Below are 22,601 nucleotides of genomic sequence, written 5' to 3'. Positions count from 1 at the left end.
CAAGAATAGCTAAAATCCAAAATACAACACCAAATTCTATTGAGGATGTGGAGCAACAGGGATTTGAATTCATTGGTGATGAGAACGCAGCATGGGACAGAAGGAAAAAATTGGGCAGTCTCTTAAAGTTAACCATAGTCTTACAGACAAGCAGTTAGTTGCACTCCGAGGTATTTGTCCAAATGAGTTAAAGACCATGTCCACACCAAAACCTGCACCCAAATGTTTTTAGCAGCTTTATTTATCCATAATTGCCAAAAATTAGCCAAGATGTCCTTCATGTATACCGATAAACTGTACATCTGTATAATGAAACGGTATTTAGCAATAAGAAATGAGCCATCAAGGCACAAGAAGACGTGCAGGAAACTTAAATGTATATTGCTCAATGAAGCAGTCCGAAAAGACTCGCTAATGTTTGACATTCTGGAAAAGGCAAAACTAAAGTCAAGAGGTGCTCTTGCGTTCAGGTAGAAAAAGGAAGGGATGAAAAGGTGAAGCCCAGGGGGGTGTTAAGGCAGGGAAACAGCTTCCATGACACTGTAGTGGTGGATACATAACTATGCATCTGTCCAAACTTGTAGAATCCTACAACACAAAAAGCAAAACCCTGGGACTTCCCTGGCAGTCAGGGGTTTAGACCACCTTTCAACGCAGAGAGTGCAGATTTGATTCCTGGTCAGGTAGCTAGCTAATCCCATGGTGCCTCCAGGCCAAAAAACCAAAACAAGTCAGAAGTAATATTGTAACAAATGCAATAAAGACTTTAAAATGGTCCAGTTAAAAAAAAAAAAGGCCAACTCAGCTGGCATATGTTTAAAAAGCAATGAGAAATAGCTTCAAGGTAGTATTCCATTAAAACATGGATGACCAGTACCTGCAACAGTTAAAAGAAGGCTAAAGACAGTCGGACACGACTGAGCAACTGAACTGAAAGACAGTCCATTCTAAAGGAGATCAGTCCTGGGTGTTCATTGGAAGGACTGATGTTAAAGCTGAAACTCCAATACTTTGGCCACCTCATGGGACAAGTTGACTCACTGGAAAAGACTGATGCTGGGAGGGATTAGGGGCAGGAGGAGAAGGGGACGACAGAGAATGAGATGGCTGGATGGCATCACCGACTCAATGGACATGAGTTTGAGTGAACTCCGGGAGTTGGTGATGGACAGGGAGGCCTGGTGTGCTGTGATTCATGGGGTCGCAAAGAGTCGGACACGACTGAGTGACTGAACTGAAAGACAAAAAAAGGGCAGGGAAGAAGAAAATTTGCAGATAACCCAGCCCTTGTTGAGCTGGTTCATTTAGCTCTGCTCAGAATAGTTGAGAAAAAGAGGGAACTATGATAAAAGACAAAGCACTTCAATGAAGCAAATATCTTTTCTTCTTAAGGCTCAAGCTCAGAAATGCTTATAGTACATATTTTAGAGGGCACACTACGGGTTTCCCAGGTGGCGCTAGTGGTAAAGAATCCACCTGCCAATGCAGGAGATGCAAGAGACTGGTTCCATCTGGAGAAGGAAATGGCAACCCACTCCAGTATTCTTGCATGGAAAATTCCATGGACAGAGGATCCTGGTGGGCTACAGTCCATGGGATCCCAAAGAGTTGGACACAACTGAGCAGAGCAGCACACGTTTTCAAGGGCACACCATGTATTTGGCATGTATACCATACACTTAAGCATCAGAAGGATATATATTGTGCAAACGTGAGCGACATTTGGTTCTCTGCAAGGAGTTCAACATTTAGAGGACCTTGGAACTGAGCTCAGGTAATTCATGTGCAAGTGAAATTTGTAGGGTGGGGAGAAGGGGAATGGATGGAGTCCTGAGAGTTGCCCGAAAAGGCTACTCCCCTGCTCCCAGTGCAGGCAGCTCCACATCCTACTAATCTGAATGGCAGGGGCCAGCCTCTGGCAAGACTTTTTCTCTCTATATTCAGAAAGCCCTCTCCAGTTCTCAGGGGCAGCTGCTGGAGTCTCCTGTGCTGCATTTTCGCATCCGAGGGAGGCACTGAGCTTGGTGCTACAGAGGCTCAAACCAGCCCTTCATGATGGGGGTGCCAGACTCGCCTCCAGTCCTGAAAGCATCCAGACCCTGCCACCCAAGAATTTACCCTCCAACAGCAGAGTAGAAAAAGGAAAACATTTTGTGCATGCAGATCTCCCTGGCTCCAGTACTACAACAGTCTCAATCTTCAGCTGATGAAAATAATAACGAAGCTGATTTGGCCACAAGGAAAAATGTTCAGGAGAAAAGTCTAAGGAAAGACTGAAAAATGGCCTTTCTGTAAAGATGGAAAAAATCATGCATATACAAATAGAATGAGCAAATAATGTGAAAACTGCAGGATGGTGGGATTACAGGCAGCATTTTTTTTCCTTAAAATTTTTTTTTATGATTGTTGTACATGCTCAACACACTCCCTCCCAAAAGAGGAGAAAGAAAATATAGTGTACTTGCAAGTTATTTTCTTCATTTTTTTTTTTCCAAATCAGAGAACAGCTTTGGTACTTTTCAGACACTATATATAATTAGTGGGTTGACAAGTCTATTTTAAAACTGAAATCTTGCTCTCCCTACAGCCATCTGACGCCCACACCCCTTCTCACACACACATCAGCCCCATGCCCTTCCCCCAAAAGGTTGTTGATTTTATCTCTGCATGGCAGAGAGGGAAATGGCAATCCACTCCAGTATTCTTTCCTGGAGAATCTCATGGACAGAGGAGCCTGGTGGACGACAGTCCATGGGGTCACAAAGAGTTAAACACAACTGAAGCTTTTGTAATCTAGGCTTTCACTAGCTTGTGTGTTCAGTGGAAGTTCCTAGCCTGTCGCTCACACAGCACACACTCAGTAAATAAGGAAGCAGTTGTGCACTATTCCCAATGCCTGGATGAGGTGGCGGTGCTCATTGGTTATTGATTAATTGCCATTAGTCAACAGTTTTGTATTATTTACTTAAGTATTTATGGAGCACCTATTCTGTGCCAGACATTTTTGCTGGGCGTTAACAAAGCTACACAAAGAGTAAGACAGTTCCTGTCTCTAAGGGGAGAGTCCAGGCCAGTATGGAACAAGCAAATAGTTCATTGTGTGTGCTTAGGTAGTCGTGTCCAACTCTTGGCCACTCTGTGGACTGTATAGCCCACCAGGCTCCTCTGTCCATGGGATTCTCCAGGCAAGACTACTGGCATGGGTTGCCATGCCCTCCTCCGGGGGATCGTCCCAACCCAGGGATCTAACCCAAGTCTCCTGTGTATCTTGCATTGGCAGGGGGAATCTTTACCACTGAGCCATCCTAGGAAGCCCAGATAGTTCATTGCCTTGCAGCTAAAGAGTCGCTAGAATTCGGTAGGTATTAGGTGGTACCTGGAAGGGGAACCAAAAATAAGAGTCTGGCTGCTCCTCACCCAAAAGTCAGTGAAGAGGCCAGATTGGTGGAAAGGAAAGTTTGCTTCATTTTGGATGCCAGCAGGGAGTGGGGTGGGATTGGCGGATTCCTGTCCAAAGGCTGGCTGCCCCCCCCCCCCCACTGACAATCAGTGGGCAGGACCTCTTATAGACCAAGGGAGGGGGCTCCATGCAGAAACAACACAGTCAGCTCCGCAGTCATCTTCAAATTGGTCATGGGTGGTCTGATCAGAGTCATCTTGATTGTTTTAGGTACGGTTAATCTTCATTTCTAGGGTCGACTTGTTTCCATTTCTCTGAGGCCAATTCTTGGAAGTGTGTGGCAGTTTATGTCATGGCTACAGTCTGGTCATCATGTAGCTAACTTCTTCCACGGGTTTCAGTATCTGTCAATACAAGAGAGCTCACACGATATGGCTCGGAATATTATCTGTAGCCCTCGAGAAGGAATGAAAGGTCCTTGACTTTGCCTACTGATTAAACCATTATTGTTTTGTCCTATTTGACTACTTTTCTTTGCTTCTGCATTTTCTCACTTCTCTGATTAAACTTGTTCTTTGGCTAAGAGAGAACAGGCAGACTGCGGACATGGGAGTGGTGGGGAAGAGGCCTTCCGTTCCATTACTCCACTGCAGAAGGCCTCTTACAATAAAGCCACAGAACAGAGTTGGGACCCTTTCCTCCTCCTTTTCCCCCTTTCTGGAACCTGTGGAGAGGTTCCAGATCCAGAAGCCCTGTGCCAGGGTCATCTCAGAACTGACTGACCCCCATAGCAATTGTTGCTATGAGCCCCCCCTGAGCTAAACCAACCAGCTCCCTGACTCCAAATTAGGTAAAATACCCACTCTATAGGGTTTCCCCAGTGGCTCAGTAGTAAAGAATCTGCCTGCAATGCAGGAGCCACAGGAGACATGGGTTCAATCCCTGATCGGGAAGATCCCCTGGAGGAGGGCATGGCAACCCACTCCAGTATTCTTGCCTGGAGAATCCGCATGGACAGAGGAGCCTGGCAGGCTACAGTCCATGGGGTCTCAAAGAGTCAGACACAACTGAAGTGACTTGGCATGCACGCACGCACCCACGCTATAGCATCCTAACCAATCACCTACATAATGCCACCCTCCCAGCAGGAATTTTCATCTTGAGGCGTTAAAAATTGGCTACTAGCCCATGAAAAGTGTCGGGTCTCCTATGAGCCTGCCCGCTGTTCCAACAGTGCCTCTACTTTAATAAACTGTTCTGTCATTCCACCTTATGTCTGAAAATTCTTTTCCATCCTTCACAGGGACCACGACAGGACCTATGAAAATGAGTCAGACCACCTACCATTGCCAGAGACTGCCCTTCGTTCCTTCTTTCCCAGGGAAGACTTAACCAAAACCAAGGTCCACCCTTGGCAGAGGTACTCAGGACAGGAGATGAGAACCAAGGAGAAGCTGAGCCAGACTGAAGCCTTTTACAGGGTAATCACTGGTCAGCCTTAATCATCGCTGGGCCTAGGGAAGGGGGTCAGCAGCCAGCCCCTCTTGTAACGCCTCCTCATCCCAGGCCTTTTGATTCCAGGCCATCTTATCTCACATGTTCCCATTGACCCAGCCCCTCCTCCTTCCAAGTCAACCTGCAGGACAGCCTTCCTAACTCTGAAAACTTGTGTTTTAATTTTTAAAAATTGAAGTATAGTTATATAATATATACAATGTAAGTGTATGATATAATGACACAATTTTAAACTTATATTCCATTTATAGTTATTATAAAATATTGGCTATATTCCCCATCTAACTCTGCAGAGTGTACCCTTGCCTGACTTCTGACTCCTTTTTTTTAACTGTGCTAGGATCTGACAGCATCCTGGATGGTTAAGTGTGCCTGAACATTTTTGTGTGTACCTTTTGGCCATCTATACGTCTTCTTTGCAGAAATGTCTATTTAGGTCTTTTGCGCATTTGTGGATTGGATTGTTTGGGTTTTTTGATATGGGGTTTCATGACCTGTTTGTAAAACAGATAGCTAACGGGAAGCTGCTGTGTAGCACAGGGAGCTGGGATGGGGGTGGGAGGGAGGCTCAAGAAGGACGGGATATGTGTGTACATATAGCTCAAACATGAATTTGAGCACACTCCGGGAGATTAGTGAAGGACAGGGAAGCCTGCATGCTGCAGTTAAGGGGATTGCAAAGAGTCCGTGGACTGAGCGACTGAACAATAGCTGATTCACTTTCCTTGTACAGCAGAAGCCAAAGCAACGTTGTAAAGCAACTAAACCCCAATTTTAAAAAACTGTCTGAAGCACCCACACAGATAACCTTGTCATGTGGCGTTCTCGGAGCCCTGGATATAACTTTGTTTCTGAAAAGTTCTAGCTGACTGGACAAGAGTGGTGACAAACAAAACCTTGAACTCTGCCTAACATTCTTTCCCTCCCTCCCTCCTCTCCCCTTTCCCTCCCTCCCCTTCCCTTTGATCCCCTCCCAACTTCCCTCTTTACCTGTCACTCACAATTTTAGTACTTGATTTTAACAGCAAGATACTTGGTATGCACATTACTGCTGATCTTATTGAAAAGGAAGCATTGTTTTAGAGGTGAGGACAGAGGTAGGAAGACAGGGAAGAACTGCTGGGGGACTTGGAACTGGCTGTTGACAAATGCGTGCTTCAAGAATGAAGATAATTGAAGCTGATTTAGGGAGCTGGACAGTGGATGACAGGAGATATAGGGCAAGATGTTGTGGGAAAAGGAGGTGCAACTTCTTATTTACTTTTTGATCTATTATTCATTATGAAATGTTTTTGAAGGGAAAGGATTATATTGACAAACCTTAGGATGATTCTTCAATCTTTAAAATGCTCTTTTAAAATAATTTTTAGGGGACTTCCCTGGTGGCCCAGTGGCTAAAACTCTGTGATCCCAAAGCAGAGGACCCAGGTTTGATCCCTGGTAGTGGGACTAGATCCCACATGCTGGGACTAAGAGTTCGAATGCTACAACTAAAGATTCCATGTGCCGCAACTAACACCTGGCACAGCCAAATAAATCATAAATTTTTTTCAAATAATAGTTTGTAGGATTTTGGCTTAAATTTGTTTTCAAATGTGTTCAGTCAGCTCTGCTTGCATATCAATTAATTCATTAACTTTTGCCTCTAAGGTTGGAAGAATTTCCAAGCAAATTAATCAAAAGTCAGTGTTTCAGATGCTGGTTTGTGTGTTGATATGTATTGTGCAGCCTATAATTTTAACTAAAAAAATACTTTTGTGAGGTTTGTGAGAAATTTGCATTCCTATTATAAATGTCAGTGCTGACTACAGCTGGATTCTCTCCTTTTCTGACTGTCTTCTTAAAGAAGAAAAGCAAAACTCAGACACTAAGAAATGGTTACCTTTCTCGTTGGATGTCCCTTGGGAGGAAGAAGTACTTAATTGATAACCAAGTCTGTGCCAGGCATTATTTGACTATAACAGAAAGCCTTGAATAGGTATTATTGGTACCTCTCTTTCTGGAGAAGACTCTTGAGAGTCCCTTGGACAACAAGGAGATCAAACCAATCAATTCTAAAAGAAATCAGCCCTGAATATTCTTTGGAAGGACTGATGCTGAAGGTGAAGCTCCAATACTTTAACCATCTGATGCAAAGAATCAGTGCATTGGAAGTGACCGTAATGTTGGGAAAGGCTGAAGGCAGGAGGAGAAGGGAGCGACAGAGGATGAGATGGTTGGATGGCATCACCGACTCAGTGGACAGGAGTTTGAGCAAACTCTGGGAGATAGTGAAGGACAGGGAAACTTGGTGTGCTGCAGAGTCAGACAGGACTGAGCAACTGAACAACAGTTCTTTCACAGATGAGGAAACTGATGATTGGTGAGGGTACTGTCAGAGGTGGCTGTCAAATCTTCATCCTTTCCAGAACTGGAAAGAGTATTACCGTGTAAATTTGTTCTTCCTCTCTCCCTCCCTCCCTTCTTTTTTCCTCCCTCACCCCCTTTCCTTCTCTTCCTTTTCTTTCTGTATTTTCCCCCCTCAGTCTCTCTTTTCAACCTTTACACACAAACACGTAGAGCTACTGTATGCCAGAAGCTCCACAGGTGCTCCACGATTCATTCAGTTCTATCAGCTCTGTGAAGTAGGAACCATTACCATCAACCTCACTCAGAGAAGAGAGCTGAGACATAAAGGGGTTCAGTAACTTGTCCGAGGTCAAACAGCTTATCACTGTCATTTAAACACTGGAATGTGAAATAAACAGGTGACTTATATTTTCTAGAATATTAATTTTCATTAGTTTAGGCCTTCCAAGCAGGCATGCCTGTCCCTTTCACCGATAAAGTGGAAATGCCATAGCTGACAGATGAGCATAGCTGATGAAGGCAGAAAAGATGCGACTGGAAACAGCTCCAGCCCCGGAAGCGCCGTCTGGCTTCTGAGTGTCTGCTGTGACCAGGACACCCGACAAGACTCGTGCTGAGCTCGTGCTGAACTGAAGATCGGGCCATGCAGGCGGGGGCGGGGGTGGAGTGGGGTGCGACGGGTGCGAGATGAGGCAGAAGTCACACGGGGCAGAGCCTTAAATGCCAAGATGGGTGTTGCTCTCGGTAGGAACAAGGGCCCTGCCCCCGGCAGCTGGACCGAGGTCGGAGGGCCCTCAAAGAGGAGGCTGGGCTGCTCAGAGGCAAAGCTGTAGTGGGCGGGACAGGATGGACATTACAGGGCTGGAATTTGCCGAGGAACAGGCCTCGTGGAGAGGCGGGGCCCCGGGAGAGGCGGGGCTCGAGAAGGGGCGGTCTTGTGGTGGGCGGGGCCCCGGGAGGGGCGTTCTCTTGGTGGGCGGGGCCCGGGAAGGCGCGGTCCCTTGATGGGCGGGGCTCCGCGAGGGGCGTCTTTTGTGGGAGGGGCTCGGGGAGGGGCGGAGCCCTCGAAAGGGGCGGGCCGGGCCCTGCGGTGTCTCCGGGTCAGCTCTGGCGGGAGGCGGGGGGTCTGAGGGGGCGGAGTCCGCAGGGGGCGTTGCCCGGTCTGCCAGTCTCTACCAGTCCTGTCCCGCAGGCCGCGCGCACCCTGCCTCTCCTGTTCCGTGCTCGCCAGCATGTCCTTCGTCCCGGTGGCCGAGGATTCTGACTTCCCCATCCACAACCTGCCCTACGGCGTCTTCTCTACCCGAGGCAACGTGAGCTGCAGCGCTCGCTTGCGGGCGCGGGGAGGGAGGGCGTCCCCTCCGCTCGGGACCCCCACCCTGGCCTCGGTCCAGGCCCCGCCCCTGGCCTCAATCCAACTTTGCCCCGTCTTGCCGGCACCCGACCGAGCTGGATGTGGGGCCCGTCGCTTCTCGGCTCGTCGCCCCTCGCGAAGACCCCCGGGGTCTTTGGGGCCCCATGAGCGGTGCCTCCCCTTCTGGGAGTTGATGGGAGGGGGCTGGAGGCTGGGGCTGATCGCCGAGGGTGAATGTTGGTTCGGATCCCTCCTGCTGTTGGTTCAGATCCCTCCTGGTAGCTTTCCAGATGTGAGTTGTTGAAACCGTCAGCCTGTTTCTGCACATTTGCACGAAAATTAATTGCAAAATGAAACGAAACATGGCTCTTCCTCTCAGGCAAGCAGAGCAAGTTATACTAAATATTATTATTACAGAGAAGTTGAAGCGCAGTCATACTGCCTACTCCGAAGTCATTTCGCTCTGTTTCCTTCCCTGGAGACACCACATTATGGCCCATTTGTTCATCCTCCATGTTAGCCCCTAACCCTAGAAATGTTCATTGACCCGGTATATTTAGTAACTCAGAGGGATGAGTTCATTCACATCAGAGCCCTGGGATCCAAGAGTTTAATTTATTTACCTCCAACTGGCCTTCTTTCAGCTTCTTGGGCTCCCTGGCATTCCCTTACTAATCAGAAAAAGCCCTTTGGGGGTAGGGAAATAAAATTTCACTTAGTGTAGTCTGATGGGCAGAAAGAAATCTTGAAAACTGCGGGGTTTATAATCAAATATATAAGAAGTTCCGTGGGTGGAGAAAGCAGATTCCCTTGGATTTAGTCATGGCATTTTTGGCTTAGCTTTCAGCTCCAAATTTTCATGGTAAGCTCCTGATTAGCTCTGAGAAGCCTCGAACTCACGAACCTGCTTGCGCCCAGCAGTGTTCAGGAACCGTTTGTTAAACGGAGCTTGTGGCAGTTAGCACCTTCTGGAAAGTGGTTTCCTGCCCCCATGACTGATCCTTGTCCCCATGTGCAGCAAATGGTTGGATCTAGAAGAGTCAGCATGTGGTTTCACAACTGCCAAGCCTGACCAGATGTCGCAAGGATGCCAAAGGTTAACAGTCCCCTGAAGGGCCTGAGGCATGTTAAACCTTAACCTGTGTTGGCCAAGCACACTCTGCTGGCCAGCCCTCCCTCTGCACTCCTCTGACATTCTGCTCTCAGCCAAGGGTCCACACTTTTCCTCAGGGTGCAAATCTGGAGGACAAATCACTTAGGCAGAAGCCTTTGCAAGAGGCAGGGGGTGTGCTCTGACTTGCTATCCCGGAGAACTCTAGAATGAATGCTCTTTAGAGTGTGGCCAGTGGCTTGTAGACTCCATACCCCAGCTGTTTTCATATTAGATTGTACAAGGACAGCCACTGTACAGAGGTTCATTGCCTTCTGAAAAGAATGCTTGGGGTTGAGTTGGCTCCCTTGGCATTCCAGAAGGCTGAGGCCCTTCAAGTGGAACTGGCTGTGTCGAAGCTCTGGCTGCAGGTGCTGGACATTCCAGAGGTGGTGACCACCTCTCCAGACTGGTCTGGTCACCAAGGCAGAGTCCTCCCTCTCCTCCATGCCAGAGGCCAGCCATGCATCATTTGGGTGGAACAGTAGTGAACAAGGGTTCCCAGGTGGCTCTAGTGGTAAAGAACCCGCCTGCCAATGCAGGAGATGTAAGTCATGGGTTTGATCCCTGGGTTGGGAAGATCCCCTGGAGGAGGAAATGGCAACCCATTCCAGTATTCTTGACATATGTATACTACTAGTGCAAAGCTGTTATAGCATAGGAAGCTCAGCTTGGTGCTCTGTGATGACATAGAGGGGTGGGATGAGGTATATGTACATACGGCTGATTCACTTTGCTGTATAAGTGAAGTGAAGTCACTCAGTCGTGTCCGACTCTTTGTGACTCCATGGACTGTAGCCCACCAGGCTCTTCCGTCCATGGGATTTTCCAGGCAAGAATACTGGAGTGGGTTGCTGTTTCCTTCTCCAGGGGATCTTCCTGACCCAGGGATCAAACCTAGGTCTCCCGCACTGTAGGCAGACACTTTACCGTCTGAGCCACCAGGGAAGTCTCACTTTGCTGTATAGCAGAAGCTAAACAATACTGTAGAGCAAGTATAGGTGAAAAATGGCTCAAGGGTCTACCTGCAGATCCCCTTAGCAGGCATCCCCCGGGGTCCAGGTGGCCCAACCCATTGTCCAGGGAGCCTGAGGCCCAGGGAGTTAGCAGTGGAGCTGGAAATGAGGTGCTCGGTTCTCCAGGCCGCCTCCTCCTGGTTGGCCTGGGGCCTCAGGGCTGGGTAAGGGTGTGGTTCTGGTCTATACCTGTCCCAGGGGTTGATGTGCATGGAGAGGTAACCATCTTCTCTTAGTCCCTGAAAATGAGCAGCCAGTGGAGATAAAGCCCGCCTATAGCCCTACCTCTTAAACTCACTGGACCTGAGATGGCAAAGCTGCTAGTTGAGGAGAACTGGAAGCTCAACTCAGGACGAGCCCAGCTGGTTGAGTCTGCAGACATGCCCTCAGGTTCCTTCTTTGTTTGTTTTTTAAAAGCTTTACCCAGAGTCAAACACTTTCTATTTATTTATTTGGCTGTGCCGGATCTTAGTTGTGGCTCATAGGATCTTCATTGTGTCATGTGAGATCTTTAGTTGCTGCCCTCTGGCAGGTGGGCTCAGTATTTGTGGCATGTGGGCTTAGATACTCCATGGCATGAGGGATCCTAGTCCCTGTCTAGGGATCAAACCTGTCTCCCCTGCATTGCAAAGCAGATTCTTAACCACTGGACCACCAGGGAAGTCCCTCTTGGATTCCCCGTTGATAAACCAAGTTCAGCACCGTGGGGACAAAGGCCAGGCTTTGCCAAATACTTGAGACATCTTCACACTCAGGCCTGAAGCCTGGATCTGATGGTGCAGAAAGGAACTTCCCTCGAATGTTCTGAACAGTCTGGCTTCCTGCTCCCTCGTGACCTGAACTCTGCTCTGATTGAACCATAACAGAATACGTTCGCCCAAGCTCCTGACCCTCCTCTGTGCCTGGGACACTCTCTGCTCTGCTGTGCAGAGGAATTGCCCTAAGAGAAGGCCTGCTGCTGCTACTGCTAAGTCACTTCAGTCGTATCCGACTCCGTGTGACCCCATAGACGGAAGCCCACCAGGCTCCCTCATCCCTGGGATTCTCTAGGCAAGAACACTGGAGTGGGTTGCCATTTCCTTCTCCAATGTGTGAAAGTGAAAAGTGAAAGTGAAGTCGCTCAGTCGTGTCCGACCCTTAGCGACCCCACGGACTGCAGCCTACCAGGCTCCTCCATCCATGGGATTCCTTCTCCGAAGAGAAGGCCTAGGTTTAACCTAAGAAATAATCCAGTAGCCTGGTGAGGTGGTGAGCTCTCTGTCACCAGAGGCATTTAAGTGACACCTGAAAAACTTTGCTGGGGACTTTGCCTGGATAAGGGTCTTGGATTATGCAGGAAACAGATTCTCTCCTCTTTGTGTCCTCGAGGCAGAGATGGTGCCAAGCTCTGCCCAGACAGAGATGACAAGGTGAGTTTCAGCCCTCTGAGAGGCAAAAGCAGCTGGGGTGTGGTGCTAAGGATCCAGTTCCTCAGCCCCTCTCCAGAGTGTGCATGCATAGTTGTTTCAGTTGTGTTGGACTCTTTGCAACCCCAGATTGAGCCCCACAGGCTTCTCTGTCCATGGGATTCTCCAGGCATGAATACTGGAGTGGGTTGCCATGCCCTCCTCCAGGGGATCTTCCTGACCCGGCAGTAGAACCTGAATCTCCTGCATCTGCTACATTGCAAGCAGATTCTTTACCCACTGAGCCACCTGGGAAGTCCTTCCTCTCCACAGAGGGCCATCTATAAATCAGGGCCCTTGGGCTCTTAGATAGACAGACTTGCTGGGTAAGCGAGCCCAACCCGGCCAACTGCTCCCAGTGCTGACCATGCCATCTTCCTTCCAGCCAAGACCGAGGATCGGTGTGGCCATTGGGGACCAGATCCTGGACCTCAGTGTCATCAAGCACCTCTTCACTGGGCCTATCCTCTCCGGACACCAGGATGTCTTCAATAAGGTAGAACATTGGAATGTGGCTTGCCCTGGATCTCAGTGGCCATTTGTTGCAAATGCCACTAAGAAAATGCTCTTTACCTTCCATTTCGTTTCTTTTTAAAAGTCTATTTAGCTGTGCCAGGTCTTAGTTGTGGCAGGCAGGATCTTTGTTGCATAATGGGGATCTTGTTCCCTGACCAGAAATCGAATCCAGGCCCCCTGTATTGGGAGTGCGCAGTCTTAGACCACCAGAGAAGTCCTTGCCTTGCATTTCTGACAGCGGTGGTGCCTTGAGATCGCAGGGATTTTCCTTGAATAGTCAGTCATTCAGTTGTGTCCAACTCTTTTCAATCCCATGGACTAGAGCTGGCCAGGCTCCTTTGTCCATGGGATTCTCCAGGCAAGAATACAGGAATGGGTTGCCATGCCCTCCTCCAGGGGATCTTCCTAGCTCAGGGATCAAACCTGGGTCTCCTGCACTGCAGGTAGACTCCTTGGATAAGTTTGAGGTTGTTATGAGACATACAGGTTGGCAGGAGGCAGCCTTGGGACCCTGTAGGGAGAGTTCCAAGGTGAGATGGGTGTCAGTCTCTCCACAGGCCTGGGCCCTCCCCAGTTGTCTCTGATATGAAGCTCTCCAACAACTGGTTAATTTCCTCATTTTAAGACACTTGAGTCTCTGCTTATTCTAGGCTGGTGCTGGGCCCTCTGAGGGAGGGAGCCAGGAGCTCCGCTCTCTAGGTTAAAATACAGCCTAGGAGGAATGAACAGCTGACCCCAAGTGCCCTGTTGGTTGCCACCACTTTAGAAGTCAGTCTGAAGGACACATACTTGGCAATGGATGTGAATGTACTTCCCTGTGAATGGTCAAATGCTTTTTTAAAAAAAATATTTTGCTTATTTGCACAGGTCTTAATTGCAGCACAGGGTATCTTTGTTGCTGTGTGTAGAGTCTTTGCAGCATGTGGGATCTAGTTCCCTGACCAAGGATCAAACTCAGGCGCCCTGCACTGGAAATGCAGAATCTTAGCCACTGGAACACCAGGGATATCCCTGTCTAAGTGCTTTGATGTGCATCCTCTCCTTCCATGGAAGGAAGGTGATATTTATTGAGTACCTCCTTATGCATCAGGAGTTTTACACATACCTCTCATTCGATGCTCACAATGACCCTCTGGCATAGGAATGGCATCCTCATTAGATTTGTTGAGGGTATAATTTGAAACAAGACACAATTCTCCCAGGTCACATGGCTGCAAGGATTGGAGCCAGGACTGGAACTTTGGCCTTGAAAATCCACAAGTGCTTTTTAGGCCTCACTTCAGTGGCTCAAAAACCTCTTCTTAGCTTATGTGAAGAGGGGTTGGTGCAAGACCCCTGCAAACTGAAGGCCTCTGCTGGAGGAATGAGCCATTTTCATTGCAGGCTGGGCCAAGCTTAACGGGGCAGCCATCCCAGAAGGTAGCTCTTGGGCTTGGCCAGTTGCCTGTAAGGCCATGTGGGGATGAAACCACAACAGGAACAATGACACATCTCCTTCACTTGAGGAACAGATGATGGAGCTAAGAACTAAAGTCCTGAGGGTTTGAATGAACTGGAGAAAGTGACAGGGGCCCCAGAGAGCTGCTAGGCTGGCTCCTGTCAACAGGAGGGGTAGTGCAAGGGGCTTTCCCACTGATGATCTCCTTTTCTTCCTCCCCATCTTGGTCCTAGCCAACTCTCAACAGCTTCATGGGCCTGGGTCAGGCTGCCTGGAAGGAGGCAAGAGCGTTTTTGCAGAACCTGCTGTCTGCCAGCCAAGCCAGGCTCAGAGATGATGTGGAGCTTCGGCAGCGGTGAGGAGTCCGTGGGCCTTGGTGGGCAGGGACGAGGAGATCTGCCTGGGCAGAGGGGGACAGTGTGGTCATCAGAGACATTCGAGTCATGGCCTGGCTGCTTTGGCCTCATCTGGCTCCCACCTGGGGTACATTTTGGTGGGAGGGCTCTGGGCCAATGGGAATTACCTCTCTGGCTGGACTGGGCTGTCCTGGCCATGTCTGGCCCCCGCCCCCGGACGCCTCCCTTTTCACTCAACTATTCCTCATCAGCATCATTCGTGTGCTTGTCTGGTCTCTAAACTAGGGGTAGTTTGGTTCATTTCCTAGAGTGGAACATAGAACAGGAGGGAGGCACCTTGCCTTTAGCGGGTGGACGTCCGTCCTGGTGAGGCACCAGGCCCGCCTGGAGGTGCTTGCTGCAGAGTATGAGCAGGGTTTGGGGAATGATCCAGGCTGAGTCTGTGGATGACCAGAGCAGGGACCCTGCTTTGCTGCATGCTTGACCTTGAAGCCCCTTCTTTTGTGTTTCAGTGCCTTCACATCCCAGGCTTCTGCTACGATGTATCTTCCGGCCGCCATAGGTGAGTCTAGTCTCTTTAATAGGATGTGCGTGGAACAGCTGCCTGCCCAGGGTCCTGTCCCTGCTTCCTGTGGGGAAGGTCACGGAGGAGGGGCTCCGGGGCTGTCAATGCCTCCCCATCAGGGACCCAGGCCCAGCATTGACCCAGGCATCTCTAAAGGCCAGCACTTTCGCCAAGGGTAGTTGCTCACTGCTTAGATTTGTAGCTGGCTCCCTGGCTCCCTGTGTTTGCAGGAATTCACTCTCCTTTCCCAAAGGGCTGTGGTGGGGGTGCTCAGAGCTCAGTCCATGAGTCAGCAGCTTTGAGGAGAGAGGCCAGAGGGTCCTGGAGGGCCCCAGGTTGAGCCGTGGGCCGGATGTCTGATTGGAATTTGAGTCTGAAATTTGCAGTTGTCCAGGGACTTTCCTGGGGGTCCAGTGGCTAGGACTCTATGCTCCCAGTGCAGGGGGCCCAGGTTCCATCCCTCATCAGGGAACTAGGTCCCACATGCCGTAAGACCAGGCACAGCTAAATAAATTATATATATATGATGCTGCTGCTGCTGATACTTAGTCATGTCCAACTCTTTGCGAGCCCTTGGGCTGTAGCCCACCAGGCTCCTCTGTCTGTGGAATTCTCCAGGCCAGAATACTGGAGTGGGTTGCCAATTCCTCTTCCAGGGGATCTTCCTGACCCAGGGATCAAACCCGCATCTCCTATACTGCAGGCAGATTCTTTACCCACTGAATCATTCTGGAGAATTCCTACACACACACACACACACACACACATACACACGCACGCATACACATAAAATTATAGTTGTCCAAACCCTCTTGGCCCAAAGCAGAGAGTTACGATCAGGCAGAAGGCTGAGCCCTTCCTCCTTGTCCACCAACCTAGGGGGGTGGGCGCCTGCCTGCTGAGTCAGCCTGGGCTTCTGGGTGCTGAGAGGCCAGGTGGTCCTGCCAGACCTTCTGGGGAGATGTGACTTCTGCCTCTGCCCCTGTTTCTGTGGGCCGCGTCCTGGAGCAGCACCCCAAGGCCTGCCTTGAAGATAATCTCCTTCCAAAAGACAGGCACACACAGGTTCAGTATATTTTCTGCCCCTCATCTAAGGGTTTGAGGATGAAAGGCAGTTGAGATGCTGTGCGCAGAAGCTCATAGCTCAAACCTGAGTGTAGTGAGAATGGAATCGTTTCCCTTCTAATCATCACCCCTGAGCTCCCCGCTTCTCCTCCCATACCCCCTTCATGTCCTTTCTTTTGGTTCTTCCCTTTCTCGACTTCTTTCTAAATGCTCTGCCTTTGCAGCAACTTTCCTGAGGTATGATTTACACAGCCCACAATTCTCCCATTGTCAGTGTGCAGTTTAATGAGTTTTAGACAATATATACCGCTGTGCAGTCATTCCCACCATCACATGGAAAACACTCAGTCAGCACAAAGCGTCTGTTTGTAGTCAGTCCCTGCTCTCACTCCAGGCAGCCATGGCCTGTCCCCAGTTTCACCTCATCTAGTAATTTCATATAAATAATATTACCCCATATCCAGGTCTACTGTGTCTGTCTCAGCTAGTATTCCCCCTCATTATTCTTTCCTTCATATAATTTTTTCCGTAACATGTATTCTTTTATTAAATGAAAATCAGAGACTTCCCAGGTCGTTCAGTGCTTAAGACTCGACGCTTCCAATGCAGGGGGCACGTGTTCGATCCCTGGTCAGGGAACTAGAATCTCACATGCCGTGTGGCACACACACATAAAACAAACCACTCAGCTTTGTAGTCTAGGAGGTCTTTAAAGAAATGTTTTAAAAATTGTGGTAAAATACACATTACACAACATTTACCATCTTCATAATTTTTAAGTGTATCACTGGTATCCAGTACATGACGTTGTCCCCCATATTATTTTTAGCTGTTTGGAACAGGAGATCCTGCCCACTAAACTGGGCTGCAACCACCACTGGCTGGGGTGTGGAGTGAGTGGGTGAGTGGCTGGGGTTCTTCCTCTCTCACTGTCTTATAGCCTGGCCTGGACACCATCTTTTCCAGTCCTTTTTAAGTGATCATGAAATGGACTTTGTGTATAGATACTGAAAACAAACAAGGAAGTAGAAGCTAGAAGCTGTTAATTTTTTTTGGCAGGAATGCTCTGAAATAGTGTGCTGGTTCTACCCTGGGCTCCTACCTGGGCAGGTCTTCTTGCAAAATTCAGCACCATGTTGTTCTAAAGTAAATGCTGGAGCGACATACACTTCTACTATACTTTATAATGTGTCAGACAAGTTCTTATAATTTTTTGGAAAGACTGTGATTTAAGAAAACATTCAGTCTTTGAGTCTGCCTTGATTCTCTCAAAGGAGAAATTGAAAGTGGAATAACCATGGCAGCAGTGACTCCCAGTGGGGTAAGGGAAGGGATTTTATTTGGGGCCTGCTATGTGCCAGGCGTGGGCTTCCCTGATGGCTCAGTGGTAAAGACCTTGCCTGGGTTGGGAAGATCCTCTGGAGAAGGAAATGGCAACCCACTCCAGTATTCTTGCCTGGAGAATCTCATGGAAAGAGGAGCCTGGTGCGCTTTAGTTCATGGGGTTGCAAAGAGTTGGACGTGACTGAGGACAGCAAGAACAACATTGTGTCAGGCACTATGATAAGATATATTATATAGATTTATTATTTCCTTTACTGTATTGATATGCCTGTGGTTGGCATTATTAAGCCCAATGGAGAAACTGAGTTCTAAAGCATCAAAGGGACTTTCTCAAGGCCACACATAGCCAAGAAAGAGCAGAATCAGAATTCACAGGTGGTTTGGGCATGTTGTCTACTGTGTGGGCCTTGCTCACCTATGAAATGACAATAGAATGATCTGCCTGAAGGTATCGTTTTAAAGCAGGTTCCTTCTGGCCCTGAGACCTATGATTTTATGAAATAAAAGGCACTTGTTTCCATGTTTCTGTTACTAAAAGAAGAGCTATAACGTGGACTTTTGTTTCTCTGTAAGTGATTTTCTGTTTCTTGCATGCTTTCCATCATGCAAGAGGGTTCCATGTGTCCAGCAACAAATGGTAGGAACCCAGCCAGGCTTCCCCAGGCAGGGAGGAGGATAGGCAGGATTCCAGGACCCCCTCCCTGAGGTGGGCACAGCCAAACCACTTTTCATTTTTAAGATACCAGATTATTTTTTTCCCCAAAGACCTCTTCTTTAAAAAAATTTTTTTTAATTAATTTTTTTGGCCACACATGTGGGATCTTAGTTCCCTGACTAGGGTTTGAACCTGCACCCAGTGTACCCCCTGCATTGGAAGTACAGAGTCTTAACCACTGGACTGCCAGAGAAGTCCCCCAAAGACCCCTTCTTAATTTGTGGATGCGACATCCTTTTTTATTAGATGTATTAAAGGATTCTTCTTCTTCTTTTTTCTCCTGCCCCGTCATAAGGCATATGGGATCTTAGTTCCATGGCCAGGGATCAAACCTACACCCCCTGCATTGGAAGCATGGAGTCTTAACCACTGGACCACCAGGGAGGTCCCGTAAAGGATGTTTCTTTTTCAGTCTCCTTGTGGTGTCTCTATTAATCGTGCTTCCTCTCTTTCATTTCTTTTGTGAGTTGAATTAGTACCTCTCTCATGGTGAGGATTCTTCTGGATGTTTGGTGATTCTGGGTTTTTTTGTGCTCATTTTTTTTTGGGTTGCGCTGGGTCTTCTTTGCAACATGCAGGCTTAGTTGCCCTGTAGCATGTGAGATCTTAGTTCTTTGACCAGGGATTGAACCCACATCCTCTGCGCTGGAAGGCAAATTCTTAACCACTGAACCACCAGGGAAGTCCCTTGTGCTCATCTTTATTTGTGTAGGAAACTCTCCTCCGTAAGGTGCTGGTGAATGCAGCTTTTCCTATAACCAGCCCCAAGGAAAGGGGCATGGTCTGCTTCTGGTGGGGAGTTCTGGTTTTGTCTCGTGGTCGTGGGGAGACTGCCCTGCTTCCCCCTAGTGCTGTAGTCTCTGGAGGCATTACCTCAGCTCCCTGGGCCCACCCCTTTGCCCAGGCACAATCTCCTGCTATTGGCTGCTTGGGCGAAGCTGGGTAAAGCTAGGGATGGCCAGCAGGGACTCAGTCCCCTCCACTCTCCTCAGCCCCTCCCTCTGCCTTCCCATGCTCTCCTGGGGGCCTGCTGGATTTTGGCTCACTGCTTGACTTTTAGGAATCCCTTATGATTTCCAGTTGGCCAGTGGTGCCTTCTTGTTATAGATTTATGCTTCTAACAAATATCTCAGCTGTTCTGTCTGTGCTTTGGGACTGCAGATGGAAAGCAGCCATGAAAGCTCAGGGTGCCCCTGCTCTAATGGACCCTCGTAGACTTTTCTCTCCTCATCCTTCATCAGGTGGCTCAGCAGTAAAGGATCCGCCTGCAATGCAGGAGACTCAGGAGACCTGGGTTTGATCCCTGGGTCAGGAAGATCCCCTGGAGGAGGAAATGGCAACCTGCTCCAGTATTCTTTCCTGGAAAATCGCATGGACAGAGGAGCCTGGAGGGCTGCAGTCCATGGGGTCGTAAAGGAGTCAGACACGACTGAGTGACTAAGCACACATTAAGCATGCATCCTTCACCACTGCCTTTTCTAGTCTATGCTGTTTGTACTGGCCCTATCCAACTTTTTATTTACCTACTAGAAATACATTTTTTTTTGGAAGAGATGTTGTGGAGGATAAACAGACAAACTGCCCCAACTTACTATTTCTGCATATTTGAGCAGTTCCCTGTCTTATGGGAGCCTGTGCCTTTAGCATGCAGTCCACCTAGTCTGTTCCAGTCTTCATCACCAGGCCCCATTGAGACCTTGTTCTTGGCACTATGTGTGTGTTAGTTGCTCAGTCATGTCTGACTCTTTGCAACCCCAGTAGACCGTAGCCCTGCAGGCTCCTCTGTCTATTGGATTCTCCAGGCAAGAATACTGGAGTGGGTTGCCATTCCCATCTCTAGGGGATCTTCTTGATCCAGGGATTGAACCCAGGTCTCCTGCATTGCAGGCAGATTCTTTACTGTCTGAGCCACCAAAGAAGCACCTTGTTCTTGGCACTGAGAGAAAGTCAAACAAAATGTGGCCTGGGCCGGGCTGCTCTGAAATGACCTCAGTCTTGCAGAGGGATAAGACCTGCACACACATGACTGGGGCACAAGTGGAACATGGAGCCCTCCGGCTGGGAGAAGGGCTTGCTTGGATGCTGAGTGGACTTGGAGGAGGGGTGGTCCAGTTAGGGAGAGTGGGTGTGGCTTCATGGTTTAGGGGGCGGGGCCTAAACTGAGCTGCCAGGATCTGGACACACGGACACAAGGAAGACACCAGTCTACCCAGGGGTAGTCACAGCTTGAGCAAAGGCCTGGTAATCGGGGCTGGTGGGTGGGAGGGGTAGCAGCTATTTATTCGCAAATTTCATTGTTTGTTTCAGGAAATCTATTTTATTTTTATTATTATCTTTACAAATTTAAGAACTTATTTTTTATTATTAACTTGGAACTATTTTTGATACCCTTTACTTATTTATTATTATTAGGCCACGGAGTGTGGCTTTTAGGATCTTAGTTCCCTGACCAGGGATCGAACCCAGGCTCCTGCAGTGGGAAGCTTGAAGTCTTAACCACTGGACCTCCAGGGAAATCCCCTAATTTGTTTCTGATTTTTCAATTAGGAGTTCTCAAAACAAATTTTCAGTAGTGTGAATAGCTTTTGGATGTGCCAGTGTTGCCAGGCATGCACCTCCAGCCCCTGCTGGCTAGCCTTCCTGGCTCAACCACCCTGACCCTGACCCTTGGAAGTGGCCCTTCCCCGTCCTTCAGCATCCAGGTCGCTGACGGCATCTCCGTCCTTTCCCCTGCAGGCGACTACACGGACTTCTATTCCTCTCGGCATCACGCCACCAATGTCGGGGTCATGTTCAGGGGCAAGGAGAATGCATTGATGCCAAACTGGTATGTCCTGTACCCTGGTGTGGCTGAGCTCCGAGTCTGTCTTTCTGTGTCCAGCAGCCTGTGGTGCTGGGAGTTGCCAGGTCCTCTCGGGTTAAAGGAACCGGGGAGGAAAACCCACAAGGGTCATGACGTCACCACACCTGGAAACAGTGACCCCAGCTTCTGGCTCTCCTCTCGGCTCAGCCCTGGACCTGCTGTGGAATCATGGGGTAGTCCCTTGAGACTTTTGATCTAGAGAACATGGGTTGGAATTAGATATTGAGTCGCCAACATCCTTCCAGCCCCTTTGATTTGTAAGCTGTGAATTACAGTTCTGTTGGTGAATTCTAATGCTGGTTCCTCTCAGAGGCTCTAGGGGAAGAATCCATTTCCTTGTCTTTTCTGGCTTCCAGAGGCTGCTTGCACTGCTTAGCTTGGGACCCCTTCCTCAGATGACTGCAGCCTCTAGGTTCCATCTGCAACAGTGCTAATTCCTCCTTTGACCTTCTTCCCTTTATAAGGATCCTTCCAGGTGGCTCAGTGGTAAAGAACCCACCTGCCAATGCAGGAGACATAAGAGACTCAGGTTCGATCCCTGGGCTGGGAAGATCCCCTAGAGTAGGAAGTGGCAACCCACTCCAGTGTTCTTGCCTGGGAAATCCCATGGACGGAGGAGCCTGACGGGCTGTAGTCCAAAGGGTCGCAAAGAGCTGGACATGACTGAGCAGTCACATACACACCCACACACACACATGGTTACATGTAGGGACCACCTGATAATTCAGAGTAATCTCCATAATCTCATGATCATTGACTTAAGTCACATCTGCAAGTCTCTTTTACTATAGAAGGTGATATTCACAGCTTCCAGAGGTTAAGACCTGGATATCTTTTTTTTTTAACTTTTTATGTTGGAGTATAGTCGACTCACAATGGTGTGATAGTTTCAGGTGGACAGTGAAGGGACTCAACCATACATACACATGTATCCATTCCTCCCCAAACTCCCCTCTCATCCAGGTTGTCACATAACACTGAGCAGAATTCCCTGTGCTGGACATGGGCATCTTTGGAGGGGCTATTATTTAGTCTCACACACACACGTGCACACTCATACATGTGCACACATACATACATACATACACCTACATACATGCAGGCTTCTCATTGCTTCGTGTTGTGGAGCACAGGCTCTTAAGGCGCATGGGCTTAGTTTCCCCATGGTATCTGGTATCTGGCATGTGGTATCTTCCTGGAGGAGGGGTTGAACCTGTGTCTCCTGCATTGGCAGGCAGTTTCTTAACCAGTGGACCACCAAGGAAATGCTTTCTTTTTAATGTTGAGCAATGGCCACCTGAGGCAAAGAGCTGACTCATTGGAAAAGACCCTGATGCTGGGAAAGATGGAAGGCAGGAGGAGAAGGGCATGACCGAGGATGAGATGGTTGGATGGCATCATTGACTCAATGGACATGAGTTTGAGCAAACTCCAGGAGACGGAGAAGGACAGGGAAGCCTGACAGACGGAACAACAACAGAAAATATTCCATTGTCTATCGAGACCACAT

General features: G+C 48.8%; 1 protein-coding gene across 3 annotated transcripts in view; it reads left to right on the top strand.

Annotated features, from left to right (window-relative positions):
- The first annotated feature begins 8,419 nt into the window (after positions 1–8,419).
- The window catches only part of FAH (fumarylacetoacetate hydrolase), a 51,194-nt gene continuing 37,012 nt past the window's right edge, over positions 8,420–22,601 (top strand). For all 3 annotated transcript variants that reach the window (XM_088829578.1, XM_088829577.1, XM_055417944.2), the window contains exons 1-5: positions 8,420–8,577; positions 12,615–12,725; positions 14,417–14,538; positions 15,052–15,101; positions 20,965–21,055. In XM_088829578.1, the coding sequence (XP_088685704.1) occupies positions 8,497–8,577; positions 12,615–12,725; positions 14,417–14,538; positions 15,052–15,101; positions 20,965–21,055 (455 nt within the window). In that variant the 5' untranslated portion in view covers positions 8,420–8,496. The remainder of the gene's footprint in view (positions 8,578–12,614; positions 12,726–14,416; positions 14,539–15,051; positions 15,102–20,964; positions 21,056–22,601) is intronic.

Source organism: Moschus berezovskii, chromosome 21, assembly GCF_049115385.1.
Source record: "Moschus berezovskii isolate FMDL1 chromosome 21, NW_MosBer_1.0, whole genome shotgun sequence".
Lineage (NCBI taxonomy): Eukaryota > Metazoa > Chordata > Mammalia > Artiodactyla > Moschidae > Moschus > Moschus berezovskii.
Note: the sequence above shows the minus strand (reverse complement) of the source record. Positions and strands in the feature narration are given on the sequence as shown.